The following is a 27,941-nucleotide window of genomic DNA, read 5'->3' on the forward strand; positions in this document are numbered from 1 at the left end:
AGTAATAAAATAAACTTGTCTACTTATACATCTTTATTTATGGCATTCATCCACATTCAAAATACATTTACAAATTATACAGAGAGTGCATAATGCAAAATTTCATTATTTAATATAAAACAGGGTGTTCTTAACAGAAATAGACATATATAAACTACATTTACTTGAATAGGTAATAGCTTATGTTTCTCTATTCATAAACAGATAAATGACAAATTAAACTGTTTGAAAGAGAAGCTCATTTTGTTGGTTTTTGGAGGTTTCCCTCTTTGCTGCATTAGTACCATCTGGGAGAATCGCTTCTAAGAATTCTTCAGAAACAATTTAGAATGAACGCTTCAGTGAAGCCTATCCCAACATCACAAAGACAAGATGCTGCCTCAGTCAATGACCACAAACTAGAGACAACAAATATATATTAACACAATAATAAGATGTATGTATATCCACCATCATTTACCATAATTTCTAACTTTGCAAGTGTTCAGTTTATTTTGCAATGATTTAGGATCATTTTAATAAAACAAATCCTTTTGCTGTTTTATTAACATTTGCTGAATTCACTTAGGTTGGGATTGTGAAAGCTACCTAAAGGAGTTAGGCACCTGACTGCCATGGAAATTGAGTGGAAGTTGGGCACCTTTGACAATCACAATCTTACTGCATATTTACCCAGTCTCCATAAAAGAGTATTAAACCATCAGGTATTATAACTTCAGATTAACAACAAACAAAGACCTCACATTGGGCCAGATTTCAATTTACATAATATTCCCAAATATGAAGACACTCACTGCAACATTGCATTATGTTAATTCAGAAAGTGCCCCATCAGCTTTTGAGTGCCAGTTGAAAACAGTGGAAACTGACAGTAATATTACCAAAAATATATTCCAATTAAACCCTTGCACAAAACTGCAAATGAAATGAACATATTGTTTACTGTAGTTTATGTGAAAACACTCAGTTATCCTGCATGACACATTTCACAGCAACACAGCACAAAATGTTTAAATCACTTTTCATCTACATTACAAAGAAAATGTTTCCTTAAAAGGTATTTCAAATGAAAAAGTTGCATTTTGAAGTCAAATGCTTAAAGATGTTTGCATCCAAAAGCACTACAGACAATTTCACTTCAAAGGATTTATTCTCACACAAATTTTAGTAACACCAAATGAACTGGAAAAAAACAACCTATATTATATTAAGCTAATACATAAATACGAGACTGATCCAAGGATGTCAAAGGAAGTTTAACGAAGTTATAAAATTTGAAATGTTTCTCATTCTTTAAATGTATACGTAGTTTATAACCATACACATGAACATGCACTAAGAAAACTGCACATTTACAGTACTGTATGATGTAAATACCAGAATAGATTAAAATTATTCCAATTTAATCTAGGTAGTTCTTTATAAGAATACTCCTCCTCAAAAGCTGAACCATAGGAAAAGTAGTTTCTTTTTTTTAAATGGAAAACAAGATGATTTGGTCCTATACCAGGACACATTTTCACATACTCAAGGATTTGCTATTTATTTATGAAGGGCCTTGTATAATCACCACATTTGATCAATAAAGACTGCTATCTATAAGTTCTGATTAGAAGTCAAGACATGTCAGAGGTAGCCTAGGAATGCTTTAGAACCTGGTGGTTTTAGCAATTAATGTAGCTCTCTTCCAAAAGGGTTAGCAGTACATATAAAAGGCAAACAGTATATACAGCTGCGCCAAGACTTATAAGAAGCTCAAAACAAAGATTAGAACTCAGGAAAAGAACATTGTGCCTCTTCATTTGCTTTAATGCACCAATTCAGGCTGATTTTCCACAAAAGGAAGCACCCCACTAACGTAGTATGCGATTCCGAGAGAGAGAAGGGCAATGACAATGATCAGGAGTAGCACCCTCCAGAAGCCCAGGTCCTCCACAAACTCTTGCCATGTTGTGCGGAAGCTGGAAAGAACCCCTTCACCTTGCTGCAGGTTCGGATTAAGGAGGGAATGGCTTTCCATTGCACTGTGAAGGATTAAAGTTATAAACACACCTAGTAAAAGAATGCATCCTTAAGTAAAAGAGTAAACCTGCTAATACCACTAAAATATTCAAAATTAAACATTTTCAGATTTACAGTACTTACTCATGATCTAAAGACAGTATATAAGAAAAAGACCCTTCTCTGACCCTACCAAATCAATGTACAATAGTTGACAAGCAATCCTTTGAGACTTTACAATCTATCTTTTCAAAGAATCTTTGACTTGGGTACAGAGTAGTGTTTTAAAAAAATAAGCAAATGTATTTCCTTAGCTGATGTATGAAGGAACCAGGGCTTTGGAGCTGTGCTCCGGCTCTGCTCCAGCTCCAGGCAAAAACCTGCAGCTCCACTGCTCCAGAGCTGCTCCGTGCTCCAGCTCTGGGCTCCATTCCAAAGCCCTGGAAGGAACTACACAAACAGCAAAAGAACTGACTAAAGTCTTGATCACACACTTATGCGTGTCTGTAATTTTACTCATTTGAGTAGTCCCACGCTTCCCAGATGAGCAAAGTTCCATATGAGCATAAGCATTTGCAGAATCAGGCTCTTACTGTGTATCGAGAGAAACAGTGAAACTAGCTATGTACATAGTGATGTTAAGGCATAAAATATACAGAGTAAAAATAGATTCCCCCTCCCCCAATATCTCTTCAATTACAGTAATCGTAGGCGTATCCTGTAATAATAAACAGGAACAAAATATTTCAGATCAAAGTAAATTGGGAGTTAACACTATCCGTTTAAATGCTCTTGCTTCTGATATGACGAAAGATGCCAGTAACACACGCCTAGAAGGAAGATTCATTTGTAAACCTTTTTTCTAAAAATACATTCCTGATTAACATTACTGTTATTCATGTGACATTTTTCCTCATTATGAAGTACAACTAATGAATAATAATTAGACAAAACTCAAGTAATTTACTGAACTATTAGTGTTGTGTGCAGAAAAGTTCAGGCATTTCCAGTAAAGTGCCTTGTCTTTTTTGGTTTTTAAATATTTACTTGGCTGCGAAGCTATGGTGGTTTGCCCATAACTACAGGAGTTAGGAACTTATAAGCAGGGAAGATGACAAACAAAGTGAGAAGGTTTATTAAAAGAACTCTATTGGCATAGAATAGATCTGCTCACTAATTAAGCACCAACTAGTCAATACATAATCACTCCAGGGGTTAAATAAAGGTATGCTGCAATCTTAAAGTGGTCATACGTTCATTGTTAAGAAAACCATCACAACAAAACCAAAGGTCCTCACTCATCTCAAAGATGACCCCTGTGGCATTTTCTATTGCAACCAAATTAAAAGCAACATTAATGAAGCCGCAATTGCCTCTATAAAACTATTCTGGAAAAATCTGTAAGTGACAAATCCTTAAATGATCATTTTGCTTCTAACAATGTTGCTTCCTGTTATAGTGACAGGTCAGTAGGTCTATGCATAACAAGTAGATTCTCTATGTGAAAATAGAGAGGAAGTGTTCTGCCCAGACACAGCACAATAATGATACCACACGGGGGTGGAGGGGAGAGGAAAAGAGAAGAAATCGGATTTGGGAATCTAGTTTTGTTTTGTATTTTGCTCATGAGTCAGAAGCAAGTGAGTGTAATGAGGAGGCGGCGGCATTAAACTCAGCCAGGAAGGGAGTGAACACTTTTACACTGATCTCTAGAAACTTCTCCTGTCAGTTCAAAAGTGAAGTTCAAGGTCTCCAGAGGGAACAGCAATTATCTTCACTTGGCTTCATGCAAAGTGGGAATGAGGGAGGAGAGAAACAAGAAGGAATTCTATTCTGAGAGTCTCTAGAATCAGGAAATAATACCAAGAGGTAGGAGTGAAACTAGAGGTCGGAAAAGCCAACCGCCGAATAGCGCTCTTACAAGGACACAAACTAATTACAAAGCACATGTGCATTCATTTGCTTTTAATGCTGTCTGGATCTATTTTTATTATACAAAGTTATCTTACAAAAAGAGATACTTTAGATATTTTAAACTAGCTCACAAACAAACTGGGAGTAAACTGTAAGTCTATAATTCCAAAAGACAAGTTATAGGTTTCCCTGCCAAATCAAACAAGAGAACATTAATGATGGTCACAAAAGGGAAAGGAAGTTACAGGTTTTAAAGGGACATTATCAGTTCAAATTCACAGCTAAATCCAAGCCCCATTAAAGTCAATGGTAAAACTCCCATAGGAAAAATAGGACTTGCCACACTGGATTAGATATGTGATCTGTCTAGTCCAGTGTCCAGTCTCTAACAGCGACCAGCACTAGATGCTTCAAAGAAAGATGCAAGAAACTCCAGAGCAGGCAGATGTGAGATTATCTTTCCTCCACATTAGGTCTCTCTCTAATTGTTGGAGATTAGTTTAACCCCTGACCCATGAGATTAACATTTCTTCCAAAATTTTGAGCAGTAATTGTTCTAACTCTGGATATTCATCTGATCCATATAAATGTCGAATTCCTTTTGGAATCTTGTAAAATTTTAATGATATAAAATGTAAAGTGAGTAGGTTTGTTTTTAACATATCGGGTAACATATGTTTGGGCTCAGGCTGGAGCTCAGGCTCTGGGACCCTGTGAGGGAAAAAGTCCCAAAGCTCAGGCTCCAGTCCAAATGTCTACACTGCAGTTAAACAGCCTCTTAGCCTCAGCCCCAGGAGCCCAAGTCGGCTGGCATGGGCCAGTTGCAGGTGTCTAATTACAGTGTAGATATACCCTTTGTTTCTAGAGCATAACACTGCAGGATATTCAGGGACTTACTTATCACCAGTTTCTAGTGAATTTCATTTTCAGATTATCCTGAAGATTTACTGCACCAGTAAAATGATATAATATTTGGATTGTAAACCTTGTAGTGGAATACTTAGCTGTTATAAAAACTTCTTTCATTAGAAATTTTAAAAAAACAACAAAAAACAAAACCAACACTTTTCTATTGAACTTAGTTTTTATAAATCTTTTGTTCCATTTTGAGGAACAAACATGTCAACTCATGTCTCTAGCAGAAAACAATATGGATTTACCAACAAAGATATACTTTACACACATGCTTTTATTTTTTTCTAGTAAACATCTGTCTTGTAATACCTTTCACTTTCTGCAGTCTGCATGGTTTCCATCTTAGAGGGAGCTCCTCTGTTAAATCCTTTCACCTCCTGCTCCTCCAGAGATTCCAGCAATCGAATTACTTCCTTATTTACTCCTCTTCGTTTTGCCAGAACAAGTGGTGTTGCACCTTGGTGATTGCTAAATAGTACCCCCAAGAAAGTGGATGGGGGAAGATAAACTATACAATGAGAATTCTAAGATAGGATGGATCTTCATAAGTATGCAATGTAAAATGTACTGCCCAATAAATATTTAGGACCAGCCTCTAGCTACACAAAATAGCAAACTATTCTTAGTTATAAAAAGTCCAAGAATAAAAGGCAACTGCATGAAAAATTCAGTAGTTTATTTTTAAAGCACACAACCCTATAATATTTTACTTTTGGCACAAAGTCAAAAAACATAGTACAATGGGGTCTTATCCTGATTGTAGCCTTTGGATGCTTCCGCAACAAAAATGAAGAAACTAACAACATATTTATATCAGTGTATAAGGCTCTGTATGATTACTGCTCAAAATCTAAGTTTCTTCATAGCTTCTTACTGTATAAGAGTCACAGACTATTAAGCAATAAATGAAACACAGAATGGGTAAATCCTCCTACCGCTACCTTTGAAAAACCGAACCAAGTAGGAGTACAATTGTTGCCTTCATATTAGAGGCTGCCAGCAAACAGGTGTTTGGGATAAAGGGAGGAAGGGAAAAACCACATAATGACCCTGGGCAGGCCAATAATTAATACTGCTGATATGAGGAGATCATGGGCAGCTCCAATAATCAAAGATGACCAGAAGGCCCAAGGACCTAAACTTATTGCCTTATTTTCCTCTGCTGGGATGCATGTGCAGAAAGGTCTAAGAACAACGTGACCTAATTGTACTCAATAAAATAGCTAGTTATTTGGTATTCTGAGTGCTTGTGTCTGGACACTAGCATCTGACAGCTGCTGGGAGCTAGGAACAAAGAATATACAATATTTAAAAGAAGGATTGGCTTTGAGGAAGGGGGAGCATTGAAAGGCAGCACGGTCTCCCAAAGAGTACGGGAGAACTGATACACATTTACTGTATTTCTCTATTTGTTACAGTAGTCAATAAAAGCATTAAGACTGTGGTACAGAAAATTCTAAAAAAACTCCCTGTCATTCTAAATTATTCTGTGATGCCATCCACCACCTCTTGGCTGTCTGGCCAAACCCAGGACAGCAGAGCCATCAGCTAGTGAGAGATAGTGGCTATGCCAGCCCAGTCCCACAGCTCCTATTTCTATTGCCTTTCATGATGTTCACGATCAGTTAGGAGTGGGCCCATGCATTTGTTTTTTTTTTTCCCCATAACTGGCATTTAAAAAAATTGAATTTCACTGAATTTACCATTAAAGCATTTGTATCAGGCAACATATTTGCACAAAATGCTTCTGAGAGAGAGACTAATATACTATAAAGTGGTCAAAAAAGAGACAAACTTACCAAATATCAATTTTGAGTCCATTAGAGACTAGGAACTGGATAGTATCCACGTGCCCACACAGGTGAAGGGCTGTATTACCTTGGTAATCAGTGGCCAGTAGATCAGCACCAAATTTGTGCAACAGCTGACAGATGTCTACGTTTCCTCTGGCTGCGGCAAGGTGGAGACCAGTTCGGCCACGACTGTCACGAATATTTGGGTCAAAGCCGCTCTCCAGCAGCCGCTTGGAATAGTTAAAATCCCCATCAATGCACGCCTGCAACAGGGGCACATTTGTCTGGGAAGAATCATTTACAAAAACATAGGACATTGTTCCACTTCTGTCTGAAGTTTGTGGCAAACCTGCAGTTAAAAATGAGAGGATATGATGAAGTGAAGTAAATAAATACAATGCAAACACCTCAGAAATGCTTTCTCAAATAAAAATGCAAAGTAGTTTATGAATATAGTTCTGAAATCATTGTATATTACAGATTATTTTAATATCCTGCAGTCTTTTCTGATACATAGAGAATACTCTGTTAATCCTATTCACAACTGCTGGAACAGAAATGGATAGCCTTGTTACTTCAGAGGATTGCGTAAAACACCACCATGAATGCAAGGCACTAGGTAAACCCCACAGAGGGAGAGATCACACACTGTAGATTTTATATTAAAAAGAAAACTTTGACAGGTCCAGCCTGTGAGCAAATTCTATTTAGAAAGAGGGGAGCGGGGAGAAGAGTCATATTTTATAACTCAGATTAAAGGATTGAACAAACACACTGGGCTCTCAAAGTAATCAGAGTTTTAATGTACTATAAATAAAGTCACTAATGGAATTTCCTCTCTCATTTATCTGTTCCTTATTTACATCTGAACTTCAATACACAATAGTGACAGCTGCTGAAAAATTCATTGTTACTATGAGCATTATCTCCTTCACTCTCTGCATGAAATTACATTTTTCAACCACCTCTGCAGAACGTTTTTATACAGCACCATAGGTGGGCATAGCGTTTCACAAGCAACTATAAAGATAAGGTCCCTGCCTAGAGGAAGTTAACTTAGACAAAGGACAAAATGATAGAATTTTTAGACAACGTGAAGACAACAATGGTAAATCAAAGGAGGATCTAGAACTGCTGTGGGTGCAATTTCCACACCAGGACCCCATCCAGCAAAGCAAGGGAATAGTCCCAAAGGTTTTAAAGATAAACACGTACTTTGTTGTTTCGGCCTAAAAGTGCAAGGTAGAAATTGGTTGCACCACAGACTTCTTGCTAATTATTATTTGATTAAATATGATTCAACTGACTAACTAGAGATAATAGGTATTGTGAAAGAAGTGAGTTTTTTAAAAGACAGATTTGGATAGGGAGAGAGTGAATGAGTGACTCACAAGACCAAGTAAGGTTGTTCCATGCATAAGGGACAGTGAGGAAGAGGCATGAAGACAAAAATGAGAGAGGAGGAAGAGAATGGTTACTTAGGAGGATTCACTGGTGCAGAGTGCATGAGAGGGGAAGATAAGAAGTTATGGTGGCTGGGAGGGACTATACAGGGCCTTGCAGAAGAGTACTAGGTGGCTGAACTTGATGTGGAAGACAACGAGTAGCCAGTGAAGAGCTTTGAACATAGGAGTGACGGAGTCCAGGTGGTGAGCAGGGAAAATGATTTTACCAGATGAATTCTGAATAGACTGGAGTGAGGAAAGATTCATCAAGTCAGACAGGAGGCAGTTAAAATAACAGGGCTGAAAGAGGACCTTGACTTGGATTAGAATTTTTCTTGTGGGAATGGAGAAGAAATTATGAATCTTGGATACTTAGTACTCCACGCTCATGACAATTCTCTAGCAGATTATAATCAGGATTCTGATTAGCTAGCTGAATCTTTTTGATAGGATACTTAAGTACTTTAATTCTCTTGCCTATATAAGGCATCCTCCAATCCTAGTGCACTCATTTGGCTGGAAGAATGGAAATATGGCCAGCAGCCAAAGAATTAGATTTAAGACTTCCCTTGCTTTTGGGGAGTTTACACTGTTCATGATTTATAACTCTTCCCTAGTGTTTCAAATTAATCGTTTTCCAATACTTACAGTACAGACACCTTGGTTTTGAATGCTGTTCTGATTAAGAGACTATAATATTTTAGTCTATTCAAATTATTATTTACACCTCACAAGTTGGCATTTCTCATTTGGACAAATTCTGCTATCAGAATGTATGTATCAACACTATTTAATTTGTCAAGGCAAGACACAAAGCTGACTTTTCTTATCTCAGATTTGGAAGAGGAAGAGATGGGAAATAACTTTCTGGCCCTGAATAACTACATAAAGAATGACTTAATAATTCAGTATCTATGCAAAATACATTCTTTTTAGTCTGCAAGTAATATTATGTAGGGGATAATTTACTGCTTACTTGAAAGCATTCTCTTCCACAATCATCTCCAACAGCAGAAAGCCAGAAGATAGTTCATACAATATTGCTTCCCTTTAGGGCACTAACTACTTCCATTTTATCCAAATATGGACAGAGCAACTGAAAGAACACAGAATCTATCTCAGGGGCAGGCAAACTTTTTGGCCTGAAGGCCACATTGGGTTTCCAAAATTGTATGGAGGGCCAGTTAGGGGAGGCTGTGCCTCCACAACCAGGCGTGGCCTGGCCCCCGACCCCTATCGGACCCCCCCCCCACTTCTCACCCCCTGATGGCCCCCCCGGGACTCCTGCCCCATCCACCGCTACCTGTTTCCTGACCACCCCGAAACCCCCCACCCCTGACTGCCCCCTCGCCGCCTCATCCAACTCCTCCTCTCATTCCTGACTGCCCCTCCCGGACCCCTACCCCCATTCAACATCCCTGTTCCCTGCCCTCTAACCACCCTGACCCCATCCACACCCCCGACCCCTGACCACCACCCCAAACTCCCCTGCCCTCCATCCAACCTCCCCTGCTCCCTGCCCCCTTACCACACGGCCTGGAGCACCGGTGGCTGGCAGCGCTACAGCCGCACCACCCAGAGCACCAGGACAGGCAGCCATGCCACCTGGCTGGAGCAAGCCACGCCACCGCGCAGAACAGAGCACTGGGTCAGGCTGGCTCTGCAGCTGCGCGGCCCGGTAAGAGCTCACTGCCCAGAGCATTGCGCGAGCGGCACAGTGAGCTGAGGCTGTGGGGGAGGGGGAAAGCAGGGGAGAGGTTGGGGTCTAGCCTCACAGGCCAGGAGCTCAGAGGCCAGGCAGGAGGGTCCCATGGGCCCATAGCTTGCCCACCTCTGATCTATCCAGTACTTCCAACTGAAATGCTACAAGAATTCTGGTGGATTGCAACGTTAGGACTCCACAGCAACAGGGTGGATAAAAAAAAAATCAATGATTTTTTTTATTTAAATGGGATGTTATTTATTTACATTGGATTTTTTTGATAAAATGCTTTTTGAGGAAAACACTATCTAAAGATAAAGATATAGTATAGTTCAACGATATCTCATCATGGAATAGGGATTATAAATTCTAATTCTATAGCATGAGACAATATATTCATGTAATGTTTAAGAAAAATTTTGTAAATGAGTTCCAATAATTCATGGATTTTTCAGACTGTGCATTTGCATCTCCAGAGATAACATGCTTGTTAACAGAAAAAAAAATGTTTTTAAATAAATAAAATAAATAAATAAAAGGTGAGAAATAACAGACCTCAATCCTATTGTCCCTCTGCAAATTTGTGTACACAGTCAATCCCTTACCTCTCTCTAAAAGTGCAAAGTTTCAAAATATTTAATGAACAGAAGATTGTTGGGGGCAGAACAGATCTGGACAAGGAGAAGTCTGGAAATAAATGTGAGAAGGGAGGGACAGACAGTAGAAACAAAAGTGAAACCGAGCAGCATATTCCAGAAGTCTTGAGGTCTTTCTGAGTGTAGCCTTCATTGATTTGAGATCAACCATACCATTCTCTCACTAGAAGGGAAAACCTATAGTGTCAGCAGGCTATAAAAGAGACCCAGTTTGGGAATAAGAACCATTCAAGAAATATATGTTTTCTGATGATGTTTTAAAGAAAGTCACACCAGTGAACTGGTGGAAGTCACTTAAGCGCTTGGATTCGGAGACTGTTGAAGTGATAATCTCACTTTTAACAGCAGTAGCTCCTTCTGCTGGTGTAGAAAGAATATTTTCTTAATTTGGACTAATTCATTCCAAATTGAGAAATCGTTTGGGACCTGAAAAAGCAGGAAAGCTTGTTTTTCTTTTCCAGATTATGAACAAACAGGAAAATGAAGGTGAAGACGACTGAGGTAGCTGCAGAAGCCAGTATTTTAAGTTTCTCATGTTGATCTGGCTGACGTAGTCAATTTAATGCATTTGTTTTTTAAAATTCATGTAACTATTTTAGTTAAAAACAATTAACAAAACCAAACCTGATTTTTAAAAATCAGGAATGTTTAACTAAATTCAAAAATTTATATGCTTGTTTTGTTAAAATATTATATGTTTGCTGTTGAAGAAAAAAATCCAGAATATATAACCTTGTTGTTTTAGTTAAATAAAACAATTTAAATGTCTGTCTGGTGATGTTCTCCTCCTAATACATCATGGCAAGAAAATCCTCCAAATATTAATGATTAATCTGTTGAATTGGAGACAGTTCTTAGATGGGGTAGGATTTGGGTTACTATAGAGAATTCTTTCCTGGGTGTCTGACTGGTGAGTCTTGCCCACATGCTCAGGGTTTAGCTGATCGCCATATTTGGGGTCGGGAAGGAATTTTCCTCTAGGGCAGATTGACAGAAGCCCTGGGGGGTTTCGCCTTCCTCTGCAGCGTGGGGCCTGGGGCACGGGTCACTTACTGGAAGATTCTCTGCACTATGAAGTCTTTAAACCATGATTTGAGGACTTCAATGGCTCAGACATAGATTTGAAACAGGAGTGGGTGGGTGAGATTCTGTGGCCTGCATTGTGCAGGAGGTCAGACTAGATGATCATAATGGTCCCTTCTGACCTTAAAGTCTATGATTCTATGATTCTTTGCCAATGACTTCATAAATATCTGCTTCAATTACCTTTGCTAAATGAAATAACCAAACAATCATTCATTTTCTGATATAGCTGTAAAACTAATCTGAAAAGTTTTCAAAATAAATCACTTTAAAAATGTATAGTGTGTACCTTCTAAAAAAGAAACCTACATCTCTGAGTTGTGAAGAATATGTATTAAGGTTACAACAACCAACAAGAATGCACTTTTATGTAGAAATCCATGATTACATCGTGTCTCCCTGACTAGTGATTTAAATCATGATTTAAATCAATTTGACCCTGTACAACAATCTAAATTTTCTTGCCTATTTCCCTTCCAAAATTGAAGTGGCACAACTGTATCTTTCTCAACCCTAACCTTCCCCACAAGCTGACAGGCCCAATCTCCAAAAGATGCAATTTTCACATTAGATCTCTGTACTAGATATACCTTAAATAATTTTAAAATCTTCAAGTAGCACAAACATAGCAACAATGTAAAAGCTCACTTGTTCTTAAGAAAATAAGATTTTGCCTTCAGATGTTGCAGGACACTGGTGGGATCCTTAAGCTTGTTTAATAAAATGTCTTGTAGTGTATCAGTGCAAATCTGTAACAAACAGACTATTCCATTAGAAGAACAGTACTAAACTTTCTGAAAAAGAATTGTGTGTTCTGTTAAATCTGTATTTGTTTGTACATCTGGTAAATCCTCCTAGAGTTCTCCAGGTACTTCACATGCAAATCTTCATGAAACAACCAAATGACCAGAAAAAGCTCACTGGACTAAGTATGCCAAGGTGGTTGTGGTGTGTAAGTGTGTGAAGAAGCAGCTGTTTATCATGGAGCAGGATATGAAGTATTCTGGTTTAGAACTAATACTAACTAGAACCTGCAGAGAGACACACTGAAACGCAGAGGAATTAGGATAAACCCTTAGTGCTCCACATTAAGTAAATAAAAACAAGCAAAAATAAATCCCACTTGCCATTGTTTGAGGATTAGGAACCATGCAACTGACATACTCCAGCCCACAAAACATATTTCCAGTATTCCAGCATGTAGGCTACCAACCTCTGCCAGTGGTTCTACCTGTCACAAACCAGTAACAAAGGCAGAACAGTCTCTCTCAAAATTTCTAATCCCCTAACGTCAGAAATGTTAAACAAAAAATACACTACATGTCTTGAACTGCATCTGGTTTATTGAAGTTTTCTGCCACCAAAATACAGCACAGTTACGATGGTTTATTTGTTCAGATACCTTTGATAACTTTGGATATGTAAACTGTGGATTTAGTGCTCTGATCAGAAGTTGCAACCTTATGCAGGACATATGCCAAAAGGGTTATTTCTGCCATGACCAGTACTTGTTAAAAGGATTAGAAGAAATATTGAGGTACTCACCAATCTCCTTAAATGGTTTCAGAAAGGTGAATTTGAGGGCAGCTCTGAATATAAACAAAACATAGCGTCATCTACCAGTCACCAAAAATGTATGAGACAAATTAAAAAGAAAGGTATGTACTATAGTGCTAAGCAGCAAACATACTGTAAAACAAGCATTCTGAATATCTGTGAGAATTACCACTGTTGCACCTGGAACAAACACATGTAATTTGATTCAGTGAATTACTCGTTCCAAAAATGTGGCACTATTTATTGAAAAATGTATCTTCTAATAGACAAGCAGTATACTTGTATAACAAAAGTATAGTTGTTGACATTTTGTTGTAGTAATATGAAATGACTATTTTTAAATAATCAATTAAAGATATCATTTCAAGTGAGAAAAGGTGTTAAGGGGATGTCAATTTATTCTACGTTTATGCAATACATACACATTGAATGCAGTAGTGTGATCACAGAGTGTATTTGTACTATTAATGGGAATTATGCAATAAATTGCTTCTTCAGTGCCACAGGAGACTGAGTGTAGTGGGAACATCAATGAAACTATTCTGTTTTCAACAGGAATCATAGGGGAAAATGATTAGATGTTCGTAAAAGTTATTTACATTTATTTATTAGAAGTCTGACGTCTGTAATTTTGCTTGTAATTCTGCTAATAAGTCAAGTTTTTTTCTCTTAATTTTTTTGTGCCCATTTAGACAATACACTGAAGCAGCAGCAGGGGAGGAATTCTCTTTAACAAGTAAAATCACACTACAAGCCACAATTTGTCAAATCTTAAACAGCTTGTAAGTTTGGAATTTACCAACTCCGAGTCATTTTATTTTGCAGCAAGTGGATGTTTTCCTCTTCGTATTTCTCAATATGTAACAATCAGAGCAGCTACGTAAAACAGTTACCACTCAATACCATGAACACACAAAGATATGGCTGGATCATTGATGAGACAGGATTACTCATGGGGACAGGTTCTCCCTCTCTCTCATATGCATCACAAAGATATTAGTTTGATCAGGGATCCTAGAAATCCATTTGCAACTGAAAAATGCAGAATTTCCATTTTTTGAGAATCTTTAGTTTACATTTTGTGAAAAAATAAAAACATATATTAACTACATTTTACTGAAAGTACCAGTGTCACTTATTTAATGCGCACAACCTTCCCTTCTTGTTGTTGATTTTTGAATGCACTTTAAATTTACATACAAGAAATTTCCCACCTCGACCCAGTGACCAGTCAGCTGGAAGATGCTTTAAGTGTAATGAACTGGGACATATAAAGGCCAACTGCCCAAAGAACCCCAACCGAGTGCAGTTCATTACACAACCATCACACCAAAGATCCCCAGGCCCAGATGCCTCTCAAATACCCTTGGAGCGAAGGGAAATTTTGAGAGTGGGCGGAAAGAAGGTTACTGCGTGGAGAGACACGGGGGCACAAGTGTCAGCTATCCACCAATCCTTCGTCGACCCCAAATTCATCAACCCAAGGGCCCTGCCTTGTAGGTGGGAAATTTCTTATGATGTGGAACAATCATTGGCGCAGGGTTGTTAGGATTGGCTGTGTTCTGTTGCTTAGCCTGTTCTAATTCCAGGGCCTGTCGGTGGGCCTCCCTCTGGAGTTCTATCTGTCTTCTGTAGGCTGCATCTTCTTCTTCTTGTTTCCTTCTGTGGGCCGCCTCTTCTTCTTGTTGTTTTCTTTTGTGGGCTGCCTCTTCCTTGGCTAGTTCTGCATTAATTAATTCCATCCATCTCCTAAGTTCATTTTCTTTGTCCATGGCTTGTTGCCATGCTCGTTCCTGTCTCAGGCTTTCCTTGGAACTCATGATTCCTGCTTTCTTGTGCTGAGGCGCCCTCTGGTGTTTACTGCCTGAAATTCAGGTTCTCTGTTGGCTTCCTGGGGTTGCTTAGCAACAGAGTCCTTTTAACTTCCTAGCCTCTCTCGAAAGAGTTAAAAAGCAAAAGAAAGTGTCTTTCATTTACAAATGTGTTCTGCTGGTGTAGCTGACTCACAGCTGGAGTTTTATTGTCTAATAAAAGACCCCTGTTAATCTTAATGGCGCTTGCCTGAGGCCATTTCTATGCACAGCCAGATGGAGCAAGGAAAAAAAAATTCTCTGGCTGTAGGTTTAAAAAACAAACCCATCTCTCTGCTTACAAGCAGCTAACAGAGAAAAGAAAATTAATAATTTTACTGGCTTTTGGATTATACTCTTTCCCACACGCTGCACACCATGTCAAGTATAATTCCCAATTCTGGACCTTAGCGTCCAAAATATGGGTACTAGCATGAATTCCCCTAAGCTTAATTACCAGCTTAGATCTGATAGGCTGCCAGCAACCAGAAATTTTAAGGGCCTGATACCCTCTGGTCCCCCAAAACCTTCCCAGGGGACCCCAAGACCCAGATTCCTTGAGTCTCACAACAAAGGGAAATAAACCATTCCCTTCCCCCTCCCAGCTCCTTCCCGCCCTGGGAACACTAGGAGATCGCCTGATTCAACTTCTTGAATCACCACACCGAGAGGAGTGTTACCTTCCTCCTCACCCAGAGGCAATACAAGCTGCGTGAATATAACACAAAGAGAAAATTTATCATTCCCTTCTCCCCACCAATTCCTTTGAACCTTAACTAGGAAAAAAAATTAAACAGGTCTTAAAAGCAAAACTTTTAATAAGAAAGAAAGAAAAAAGTAAAAGGTTTATCTCTGCACTTTAGATGGTAAACAGTTACAGGGTCTTTCAACTTATAAACAATAGAAAGAAACTTTCTCCAGCAGAAACACAATTTAAGCTACTTCCAGCAAGTACACATATGTAAATAAAAAAAAATAAATTAAAAGACTATGACCGCCTTTTCTTACTCACAATTCTGAACAGATAAGAGACTGTAGCAGGGAGATTGGCAGAAACCTGGTTGCACCTCTAGCCCCATTCAGGACCCAGAGAGAACAAAGCCAAACCCAAACCCCACAAACAAAGGCTTCCCTCCCATGAGATTTGAAAGTATCTTGTCTTCTGATTGGTCCTCTGGTCAGGTGTTTGGGATCCCTGTTTGTTAACCCTTTACAGGTAAGAGAGACATTAACCCTTAACTATCTGTTTATGACATATGGTTTTTTAAAATCAGAGAATGTTGGGTTTTTTTAATCACAAAAAATTAGGATCCCTAGTTATGATTGGCCAAAATCTTTTAGTCACCCAGTCAGTGCCACCATAATGTATCAGTAAAAAACAAACAAACAAACAAAAAAAAACCAAATGTGTTCTGCTGGTGGAACACTCATGCCATCTCTCAGAAAATGAATGAGAGTAACCATTACTACCTTTGCCCTATAAATAAATAAATAAATCGATCAATAGGATGCAATGACATGTTACCAGTAAATGAGACTTCCCAACATTAATAACTATTTCTGACTCCCAGAGCCAAAATGCCATTGGTGATATTCTGACTAGCAGCAACAGGATATTTAGGATGTCAACAAGTCAATGCACTGTGATGGAGAATATGGAGAGGTTAATGTAAGAGGTACACAGTTTACACATAAGCGCTACATTCATCAACTCCTTAATTGCATATAATCTTCCACTCTTTTGTCATACACTTTTAGAGTATTTAATTGACACTGGCTTGCGTAGCCTCTCCTTTTTTTAAGGTAACAAAGCATCCATCTTAAGCAGTTTGCCCATATCCTCTGAAAGTAAGGTTTCCTGTTTAACTGGGATTGCATCTAAAAATACAGCGAGACAAGAATAAGCCCTATTTACATGTGCATGCAAGATAAAAACAAAACTAAAATGATGTAATTTTATCCATGAGAGAAGGACACACTCTCCAAGTACTTGTATGACTCCTCCTCCATCACTGCTGTATATGAGTATCTCTCAAGTATTTAAAAATAGAAACAAATAGCTCCCTCTCCCCCTTCCTTCCTAGCATGTAGGAGAAATTACTCGATTAATTTACAGGATATATTTGCGTGTGGATTTCTTTGGTATGTGGAAATTGAGGGAAAGTTAAGTTGAATAAATAAGTTTTGCATTTAGTTCTGAAAATGATAAGGTCTCTAGTCATTTTTGCTTAGGGAGAGAATTCCATAGTTTACATTCAGCTCCTCTGAAAGAGCTGTATCCTGCACTCACTCCCCCCTTCCCCCACTGGATTGTAGTTTCACTGTTCCAGTGAAACAGAGCTGCAACCTCTCAGGTAGCCAGAACCAATCCCACGGAGGGCTCTGAACACCTCTCAAATACAGAGTTCACAATATACAGAGTAGCAGCCGTGTTAGTCTGTATCTGCAAAAAGCACAGGAGTACTTGTGGCACCTTAGAGACTAACACATTTATACAGATCTACTAACCTACAGCACTTGGCATTTTCCCCTCTTCCTGCCTTTAGCTATTTTCCCCAAGAGTTTTGCTTTCCATGGTGTTGGCAAACTATATGCAGGGAGCACAGAGATAACAATTTTCAATGGCCTGCTATCATTTTGTGTTTTCTCAGATGGGATGTATGAGTTGGTGACAGTGCAAAAGCAGCACTACCTGTCATTTGCTGCACACTAAGGAGACTCAAATGTTGAATCCTTTCCACTAACTGTGACCTGAAAATCCAGTTTTAGATTTGGAACCTTCCAGTCAGCAAGATACCCAGTGTTGGAGGAAATAATTCCTATTTTCCTTCAACAATATTAAATAGGGGTGTGCGAGATTTATAGCTACATTATCCTGACTTTAACAATAACCATACCCTGAGAAAAACTTTGGCACATAATATTACCCAGCTCTCATATACAGGGTGACCAGACAGCAACTGTGAAAAAACGGGACTGGGGTGGGGGGTAATAGGCACCTAAGTAAGAAAAAGTCCCCAAAAACGGGACAGTTTTTAAACGGACAGTCCCATCTGGTCATCCTACTCATATAGCACTTTTCATCTATAGATTGCAAAGTGCTTTACAAAGGAGGTAAGTATAATTACCTCATGTGGGTAAACAGAGGAACAGCAAGTGGATGTGTCTTAGCTAAGCTCACTCAGCATGTCAGTTAGTGGCAGAGCCAGGAACAGAACCAGATTTCTTATTTCTATCTGCTGCTCTATCCACCAGAGGACACTGCCTCCCAGTACAGTATAATGCATGTGCTGTACCCCCACCCCCCAACCCAAAACGAAATTTTCAGATCTTGCTCTGTTGCAGAAAAGAATGTTACTTTACACCACAGCTTTAAAGATGAGAGGATTCACAAACATTTCCCTTAACCACTACATATATGCAAATCAGTTGAACCAAAGTATTTTTACAGATAGAATTTGTTTCAGAATATTTCACTATTTAATAGATGCCTTTAAAACCCCTTTCTGAACCAGGCCCATTTTTATACTTTGGACAGGGAGCATGCAGTGAGGAGCATAATTTACAGTGATGTTGAATGTACCTATTCAAATTACTTGCAGACTTAATTCGCTGCAATTGTCTCACGCAAAGTGGATACAATAACTGAAGGAAACTGAACATATATATTTAATCTCAATATAGAAGTTGAAACAATATTTGCTGGCTAATGCCATAAGTTCTAATACTTCTGTCTTTATGGGAAGTTACTGAATCACACTCTTCATAAGTATAAATATCTTCCTGCTCAGAAACCTTCAAGCACATTCTCTTTCCACTGGTATACTGCAGGAATGCTAAACATGAAGGACTTCCAGTAGTTAGTTCAAGGTCAGTGCAACATTTTTTGTTTAAAAGCTACTGATGTTTATTTTTAGCTCTTGATGATATATTTCAGTCTGAATTTGCTGCAGCTCCTAAAAGATTCTTATGCAATAGGAGACAAGTGCCAGTGAGCAACTGTCCATCAGAAATCAATTCTTTAATAAGTGAATTATTCTTAAATTGCTGTTTGTATGTGGATGAATGGTGCCACCATGTGACCTGCTGAATTCACATTCGGCTGCAGAAAACAGCATATAACCCCTCACTATTTCTTATTGCTTGTTTCTGTGGCTGTTGTTTTCTTGAAAGAAAACTTGCTAGTAAGAGTTTAAATTATTAGGGGGACAAAAGGGGATCCTGAAATCCAAAATAACTTGAAAAAGCTAGAGATAAGTTTTGCAGCACAGTTACAAAACTCTGTCCCATCTAACTGTTAACCACTAAAAATAGAGTGTATGGTCCATGAACTTTGGTCCTAAAACATCTCTCATCACTTATGCTAAAGATGGTTATTCTGTCTGGTCTTTGATCCCTATTCTACTGATATTAGAGGCTTGGACTTGGGCCAGGGATCTCGAGATAAAATCACTTTCCTTCAAACCACCCAGATTACTGCTGCCTGTTTACAGAAGAACAGTTCACATTCCGTCAACAGCTTCAATACCTTGAGGTTACTAAAATGGAGAGACTTACTGCCTTTCAGAGACATAGAATTGAATGTCATGGGTACGTCTGGCATAGTGTGGTTCAGCAAATTAAGATACACACATTACAAACCAGTCAGCCACATGAAGTTTATATTACTATACTGCCTTTTTCTTCCCTTTTTTATCTATCACTTGACATAATCTAGGGTTACGCCTTACCTTGCACCTCTCTTTGAACATCTGTGCTTACATTTTTCTAGGTTAAATCTCCTGCCCACACATTTAACCTCCATGGGCTCCTTCATAAGGTTTCAGTAGGGTAACCATACGTTTTGTTTTGGTCAGGACAGTCCCTTTTTTAACCCATGTCCCGGCTGTCCTGACTTTTTCTGAAAAAATGGGACAAATGCCCACTTTTGTCAAAACAAGGGGATGCAGAGGAACATGTGGAGGAGTCAGGGGGTGCGGGGGGGGGGGGCAGAGATGCCAGGCCTATGCAGGGGGGAGGGGCAGGGCTCAGCGAGCAGGCAGGGCTTGGGCAAGCGGTGACGCCAGCCCCATCCAGGGAGTGGGAAGCAGGGCTCCTGTGAGCAGCTCAGGCCAGCCCCGTACGGGGAGGGCGCAGATGAGTGACTTGGGCTCGCTTTGTGCCGTATCCCATTTCCCCTTTGGGAAATATGGTCATGCAGGGTTTCAGTGTTCTCACTGGCACTTACAACATTCAGCCCCACACAGTGGCTAACAGAGAGAGTCAGGGCAGCTCAGGGGAACTCTAGGTTAACGGAGCCTTCTTAATTCTGTGCTCTATACATCTACAGTGTGTGCTAGTCAGTAACAACTTTTAAAATATTAAAAACACACTGCTATGCTGGTTCATCATCGGTCCTTATCGCTAATATGCTTATTTGCCAATACTGAAGATCATGAAATTGACACCATCAGATTTATGGCTCTTACTATGCAACAGGACAGGCACACACATGATCTTTATTAGACTTCCGACAGTGGAATCAGTTTATCGTAGCTAAATACGTGATGGATTGAAATAGAACACCTGTTAAGAAGTGGGTAAGTCTCTGTCAGTAAAATGGTATTTAAAACACTTTCAGCACATCATGTTATGCAAGGACAGGATACATCATGTGGCATGAAATGATGCAATGGCACAACCTTTTTAGGCTACATTTCTAATGAGTACATACCGATGCTAAGCACTGATCCTTTCTTGTGTCAAAATTTTAAAAACAGTAGCTAAACTCATAAAGCAATAATCTGGTATTTAAATTCCTTTTTCCTGATTTCAGTAATGATGAATGTTGAAGAAATGTAAATGTCTTCTTCATTCAGTATTATTATTGGCGTTTTTGAATTTTTCTAGAAAAATCAGCAAAGAAAAAAAAAGCTAAAACAAAAACAAACAATTCCTGTTCTTCAGGCTAGAGGGACTCATCCATAACCTGTTCAACAGGATTATAAATACAGCTATTTGCCCAAGTTTACCATCTTAACTGCTTCCAAAAGAATCACCCATCCAAGAAGTTGCTATGGAACACAAAACAAAAACAAAAGTTTCCAGTCATCAGGTTACAGCAGGAGCACTCTATATACACAGACCTTAACTACACTGTTCACTGTGTACTTCAATTTCTGCTAACTAAACTGCCTCCTCAAAAGCTGTGCAAACCATGGATCCCAAAATTTGAGACAATTGTTTCAATTACTTTTGTTTTCATCAGAGAGTGGCAGTTGCCCTCAGTTCTCCTACCACCATGATCATTCCTGCTTCTTCTGCCAAACACAGCGCTTGTATACACAGGGAAACTGACCAACACAGACACTGCTTTAGCTATGTCATTATAACTCCCCCGTGTGGACATTAGACTAGAATAATTACCTGCTACAGCTAGGCTTGTCTTTTCCCCCATGTAAACAAGTAAACAGTTCCTACTGGAGTCTGCCAACATTGCTTCTAGAAGGATTAATTTGTGGAGGAGGGAGAGTGAATCAGCAGATAGGAAGGATCAGGAGACACCTGAGTATACTTCCAGACTTGCTGGCCCAGGAATGAGGGGACTGAGTTGAAGGTCCACATCTCTGATGCCCACATAGTAGAGCTCTGCATCACTTCTAGACTACTGTGCTATCCCATGCCTTTTTAAAATAAACTTAATGATTCTAAAGTTTAAATAAAACTGTAGGCAATTCACTCTTGTTTCCTTGTATTTATAGTTTATAACTCAGGGAAAGTGCCAAGCTGACTGAATTAAAACTAAAATCTACTTGTCCTCAAAACAGAAACAAGGCCAATTGCACAGCAACTTCCCCACCCAACAGTGTGGTTCAACTCTGAGTCAGGAGAGCCAACCTGCAGGGATGAACAGACATTCAATCCTTAAAAAGCGACAGAGTCCTTAGCCACTCTGCTGAGATGCCCAGTTACATGCATTTATACACCATGTATCAGAGTCACAAGTGTGCCAATTAGTACGAGTTGTCATGATGGTTTTTGTGATGAGATACCCAGAACTCAAAAAGTTTACCAGACATCTAAGAGCCAAAGGTAAATGAAAAAGACAAAGGAGTGGCCTTACTAATAAAGTCGAAGGGTAGGGCTCTGGAAAGAAGCCTGTAGTGAGGTGGTGGGATACCTCACCGCCCCGCTGAGGGACAAACCTTCCCCAACCCCGCTGTGGGCGGAGCCTCTGGGTCCTGCGCCCGCCCCTCAGAGGTCACGGCGCAGACCCGGAAGTATAAAAACTGACCTGCAGAGATCAGTAGGAGCCCAGCCACTGCCGGGACCAGATGTCTGTGGCCTCTGCCAGCTGGAGCTCACACCCAGCCCGCCAAGCCTGCCTCGCGCCCGCTACCCCGAGGAGGACTGGCCGAGCCTGCCTCGCGCCCGCTACCCCGAGGAGCTGCTGAGCCCACCCTCGAACACTTACCCAGAGGAGCCAATGGTGTTTGAGACCGCTGCTGACGCTACGACTACTCGCGTACCTGACGAGGGGGAGAGTGGAAGTAGCCCGGGGGCAGCCGACCCCAGTCTGGCTGCAGCACGGCCAGAGCCAATGTCAGTGTGTTGTGGCCAGGATCCCCATTGACAGCAGCAAGCGTCTGCCACTGCTAGGGCCCTGGTCTGGGACGCAGTGGAGTGGGAGGGTCTGCATCCCCCTCTGTCACCCCTCCAGGGGTGGCAGACTCCCCCTTTCCCTGGCCTGAGGGGGCTGAGACCTACTATTACTGACTCAGCATTTGTTGCCCTGCCCTGCCCTAGGGCTGGGCTTAAGACTAGTGCCACTCAGCCCTGTCTGAGGGCCTGAGCATACGGACTCAGCGTTTGTTGCCCCACCCTGACCTAGGGCCGGGCTTAAGACTATTGGTAGCGAGGCAGTGGGATACCCCACAGACCCGCTGAGGGACAAACCGAGGCCGAGCTGGCCTACAAAGCCCCAGATGATAGTGAGGGTGTGGGAATTTCTAACAAGGTATTCCATCTTTTATAATCACCTGCTGACTAGGAGGTATCGGATCAATCTGAAGCTCCATCCCCTATATGCTGGAAGTTTGAAGGAATTTTGTCTCCTTCCCTGAAGAACCTCTGGATCTATCAGAAGGATTTTGGCTACTCAACCCTTGCCCGAGCTGCTGCTTTTTTTTGCTTTCTCTGTCCTTATGTGTCTCTGGTGACGACGATATAGTTTTTTTGAGGCAGGAGAAACAGGAATTTGACATGATTCTTGAGAGTTAACACTGCTGTTTACAAGATTTTCAATAATAACAATGAAACTGACCAGAGTCTTTTAATTCTACTCTGCTGCTTGGTAAATTTGTGAAAATTCAGGAAAACAACACTGTGTATCAATCAACTTACGTTCAATTCACAATTGGATGGTTATGTTCACAACTGTAAGAGGCAGAAACTTTATTTTTTTTTAAATAAAGCTGAAATTCTGGAAAAACTGATACCTTTGGGCCTCACACTCACCAGCAAAAATGTCCCACTTGCCAGTGGATTGTGAATGCCCTGACTTTCAAATGTTTGTATTCATGATGGATTTTTTAAACTCAAATGACATGACTGCATCCTAAATCGCATCTATTAAAAAGCCAAATAAAAATGTAAATAATCATTTTAAAGTCAGAGTCTTTCTGGAATGGCCTCACCATTCTTTACTAAACTGAAGTCATACTTTCTTCCTTGGGAGTAAGAATATTTAGTAAAAGAATTCAATTATACTTAAAAGTGAGCTGCAAGTTGTTTAATCAAAACTCACTCAACCAGTAATGAACCCAATGGCCACATACCAGGGGCACTTAACTTTAAAATAATATGGTAACATTTTTCTCTTTAAAAAGTAAATTCTCCTGTGCATTCATTTAGCCAGCAGTTTTCATTATTTAGATCTGGTTTTTCTCCTATCTAGTTATTCAACACATTCAGTAAGTTACATAAAAAAATCAAAGGTTCAGAAAGGACAGCAAATCCTGGCAAAACAAAAACACTAATCAAACTGCAGTATCTGCAGATGTTGAGTGTATGCTGCTATCAAAGCATTTCTGTCACAATACCAAAAAGGTCAGGCAATTAATGATGGTGAGACCAACATGCAATGGGGATAACTGATATTTTACCTGATCTTAAAAATAACTTTAAAAGCTAGCATTTTTTTTAAAAAGTATATATTTGATTGAGTCCTTCTCCCACCACATTTCATATGCAATTTGTCTTCTTAAGCCAGACCCTGCCAACAATTACACACGTTTAACTGTACACAGGAATAGCCCTACTGACATAAAAGTGTAAAGTTAAGCACTTACATAAATATATGTAGGATTGGGGTCTTGGACTGTAAGATTTTCGGGACAAGAACTGACATAAATAGCAGCTGCATCAGAAAAATGAAGCTTTAAAATTAATGAGAGAACACTAAAATTGTAATTTTCACATTTTGCAAAACTAAAGCCTTTCTTCAAATATATTTTTTCTTTCAATTCCATTATAGCATTACGTGGTCTTATTTTATGTAGATGTTTAATACCAACTGACTCTTCTCCAAAGCTAATTATTATTTAAAAACACTTTGTTTTTACAGTGAAGGCTAGTGCCCAAAAGAATGAACAGCAATACCCAGATTTCCTAAAAATGCCTTGAGAGGCAATTCACAACACCATGAGAAAGAGCGGTCAGAAACTCTACAAAAAAAAATAAAGGGTCACAGCACTTAGAGCTATTGTGACCACATACAGTCACATCGCAATGTCATTAAGAATGTTGGTTGCTGCAATTTTTCCTTCAGGTTCTTTATTATACCTTTTAGAGCCTTCCCATAGCATCTCTTTTCCTTCCCGTTGTGTTAGCCTCTTTTCTGTCTTACAGGCTAAAGAGCAGTGCTCATAGTAAGCGTCACTTAAAAACTTTTATTTGATCCTTCTTAGTGCTGCTGAACAAAAATATTAGACTTTCTCACAACTTGTTTTGATATATTACTAGTCCCTCACAATCCACACAAGATTTTAGAAAATGTTGGAAGACAAGCTGCCAAAATATTCTAGTGAATAAAAATAGCATTACATGGTAGGAAAACAACCCAAAACAAAATACAGCCATGTTGTTTATTTTGGTATTAAAATAGTTAAAAGGTGGAAGGCAGTTTTCAAGGGAAGAAATGGAAAAAAAGACACTACAGTGAACTCCCACTGAGAAAGATTTTGGGTTTGTCTACATGGGGAAATTATTCCAGTATAAGAACGGGCGTGCATTTAAAGCACAATAGCTATTCTGGAATAACTCTCCGTATGAACATTCTTATTCTGGAGTAAGTATCCATACAGGGTCCTATTGCAGAATAACTTCTTCTGGCCCACTTTGCTGTACAGACAACTCCTTAGTGATGTGAAGATAGTGCTCAAAGCTATTAAAATCAGTGGGGCAGAATCTCCATTGCTCTTGAGCTACAATCGCCAGAAGGTAGCTCTAAATTACGCTCAAATGCAACAGTCCTCTAGGAGCTGCTCCACAGCCAAGAACAGCCTTAACTATATAGCGTACTCTGGCCTCATCTGCTGCACCCCATGGGGGCTGTGAGGAGGGAGCAGCATAGCTCTATTCTGGCAGTCCTTTGGCACCGAAGAAAAAAACCTTACATCAGGAGTATTCTCTGGTGGCTGGGGCTGCCCTTTATGTTGCTCTGGCAGTGTAAAACGGCTGCAGAATACAACAGAATTTAGCCCACTGAATTTACAAGTAAAAGACTTCTTCAGTCATCTAATCATTCCTGCCAGTGCAGGACTGTACCCTACAGTATGTATTAGATTAAAAACTATTTTAAAATCGATGCCTATATAGCTAGCTAATATCATTTAAGGCTATTACAAAATTTAAACCTTTCACCATTGGTGTGGTTGGTTTTCTCCCCCAATACACCTTTCTCTTCAACTCACAAAGTGAGCATCCAGTCAGTGTCACTTTTTGATGCTCATGCCCTAGCATGATTCTGTAATATTTGAGTTGCAAACACTGCACTACTTTCATAGCTTATTAAAAATATAGAACATACAGCCGTTTAATAAAACTTAAGAACATAAGATGGCCCTATTGGGTCAGATCAAAGATCCATCTAGCCCAGTATCCTGTCTTCTGAGAGTGGCCAATGCCAGGTGCCCCAGAGGAAATGAATAAAACAGGTAACCATCAAGTGATCCATCCCTTGTTACTCATTCCCAGCTTCTGGCAAACAGAGGCTAAGGACACCATTCCAAACTTACTGGTTTGTAATTTAAAAACAACAAAGCACAGAACTAAAACTATATTAGGTTTGGTCTACATCACAGATTTATATCAGTATAAATACATCTGAGCGACAGTTATATCTATAGCCCTGAAAATTTGCTGATACCCCCTTTATATCAGCAGATATCTGCATCTGTTTCTGCATCGCGGATGGATGTGGATCCAAATTTTATATCTAGAGCTCTGCAAATCTGCAGATAGCCACTTTATATCCACATCTGCAGATATCTGCAGACTATGTTTGCTGATTGGACGTGGATACAAATTTTTTATCTGTGCAGGGCTCTAGTTATACCAACTGACCTCCTGGTGGAGACAGCCCTATGTTGATAGGAGGTCTCCTGTTGACATAGTTACTGCTACTTGAGGTGGAATACCTATGCCCACAGGGATGTAAGTAGCATCTTCATTAAGTGCTACAGCTGCGCTGCTACAGTGCTGTATGTGTAGACAAGCCCTTAGTATGTAGCACAAGTGAACCCCAATCTCGACTGGGGCTTCTGGGTGCTACCACAATACAAATCATAAATGGCAGTACCTTTTAAAATGAGATGTCTACTATTTCTTTTCAAAGACTATTTCAGTCTAACAGATCATCTCACTGTTCGAAAGTTTTTCCTCACAGACCACATTTTCTTAATTCTACCCCATTATTCTTAGTTACATTTTGGTGGAACAAAAAGGGACTCCTCTGCCTCCTTAGTGTTTTTTACATGGTTAATGTTCTTGTACGTGTTTACATCTTTCACACTCCTTTTAGGTATTTAGTCAAGCTGTACATATTTATAAATTTGCTCCTCTTTCTTTGTAAGTCAAAGTTGGACTGTAAGGTGGAGAATTTTTTTTCTCTTTCCTTCTCTTCTAGTTTTCCCATCCCTTCATCATTTCAAAGGGCCCCTCCTTTGACTTCATAGTGACATTTCAAGTATTTGCAGACAGTTATATCTATGCAGAGTTAGCTATTTTTAGTCTTCTCACATCTTCATGACAAATTTTGTGCAGTTCAATTTGTCAGGGAGGTGCTAAAAACTAGAGTCAGTTATACCCCGTGTAGGTGGCTCAGCACAGCATTAATTCTGTACCACCACATCACATTGGGAAACTACTTAGTTGCCTAGCCGGTATCACAGCTGTTTTTCAACATTACTCGGAATGCACAACCGCTCTCCTCCTTCCCTGACCTGGGATGAATTCGGACTACACTATTTATACACTGTCGCTTGTCCTGGACCAGGGTGGGCCGGGGCTTTATACGAGCCATCGCTGAGCCAGGCTTTGCCACAAGGCGATTACCAGCCAAAGGGCAGGCACAACCCGAGCCCTGAACGCAGGAGGGTTTCTGGCCCGCATCTCCTGTAACTCCGCTGGCCTGGCCCTGGATGGGAACCGCTCAGAGCCCCGCTCTGCGGGCCTGTGCTACGCAGCGGCCTAGGCCCGGCATCCAGGACAGGCCCTGCCGTCTCCCCCCGCTGAGGTAGGGGTGGCAGCTCCCAGTCTCGGCGCGCCTGGGTCAGGCTGCCCGCCCGGTGCCCAGCCAGGCCCGGCTGCCCCGCGGCTGGGCACTCAGCAGGGAGCGGGCCCCGCGCCAGATCCCCTCCCGCGGGCCTTGCCTGGCTCCGACCCCCGCCGCCGGGCCCAGGGCCCGGCGCTGCCCGGCCCGATACCTGAGTCCCGCCGCGCCGCGCCGCGCTGCCCTGCTTCTCGGGACGCACACGCAGCCGGGC

The 27,941-nt window shown here is 40.2% G+C and overlaps 1 protein-coding gene across 7 annotated transcripts; it reads right to left on the reverse strand.

Moving 5' to 3' along the window:
• Positions 1 to 15: 15 nt before the first annotated feature.
• Positions 16 to 27,941, reverse strand: ANKRD46 (ankyrin repeat domain 46). Of its 7 annotated transcripts, none has more exons than XM_050941275.1 (6): positions 27,882 to 27,941; positions 13,055 to 13,098; positions 12,158 to 12,258; positions 6,630 to 6,972; positions 5,140 to 5,298; positions 16 to 2,024 (listed from the first exon to the last, which is right to left on the reverse strand). In XM_050941275.1, the coding sequence occupies exons 4-6, from the start codon at positions 6,938 to 6,940 to the stop codon at positions 1,808 to 1,810; spliced, it is 687 nt and encodes a 228-aa protein (XP_050797232.1). In that variant the 5' UTR covers positions 6,941 to 6,972; positions 12,158 to 12,258; positions 13,055 to 13,098; positions 27,882 to 27,941; the 3' UTR covers positions 16 to 1,807. The 7 variants fall into 7 exon arrangements, with proteins under 7 accessions (XP_050797232.1, XP_050797231.1, XP_050797233.1 ...); XM_050941274.1 differs by lacking the exon at positions 12,158 to 12,258 and adding an exon at positions 24,246 to 24,313 and having other exon boundaries at positions 27,882 to 27,899; XM_050941276.1 differs by lacking the exon at positions 27,882 to 27,941 and adding an exon at positions 24,246 to 24,339.

The sequence above is a fragment of the Gopherus flavomarginatus genome, chromosome 2, assembly GCF_025201925.1.
Source record: "Gopherus flavomarginatus isolate rGopFla2 chromosome 2, rGopFla2.mat.asm, whole genome shotgun sequence".
Taxonomy (NCBI): Eukaryota; Metazoa; Chordata; order Testudines; family Testudinidae; genus Gopherus; species Gopherus flavomarginatus.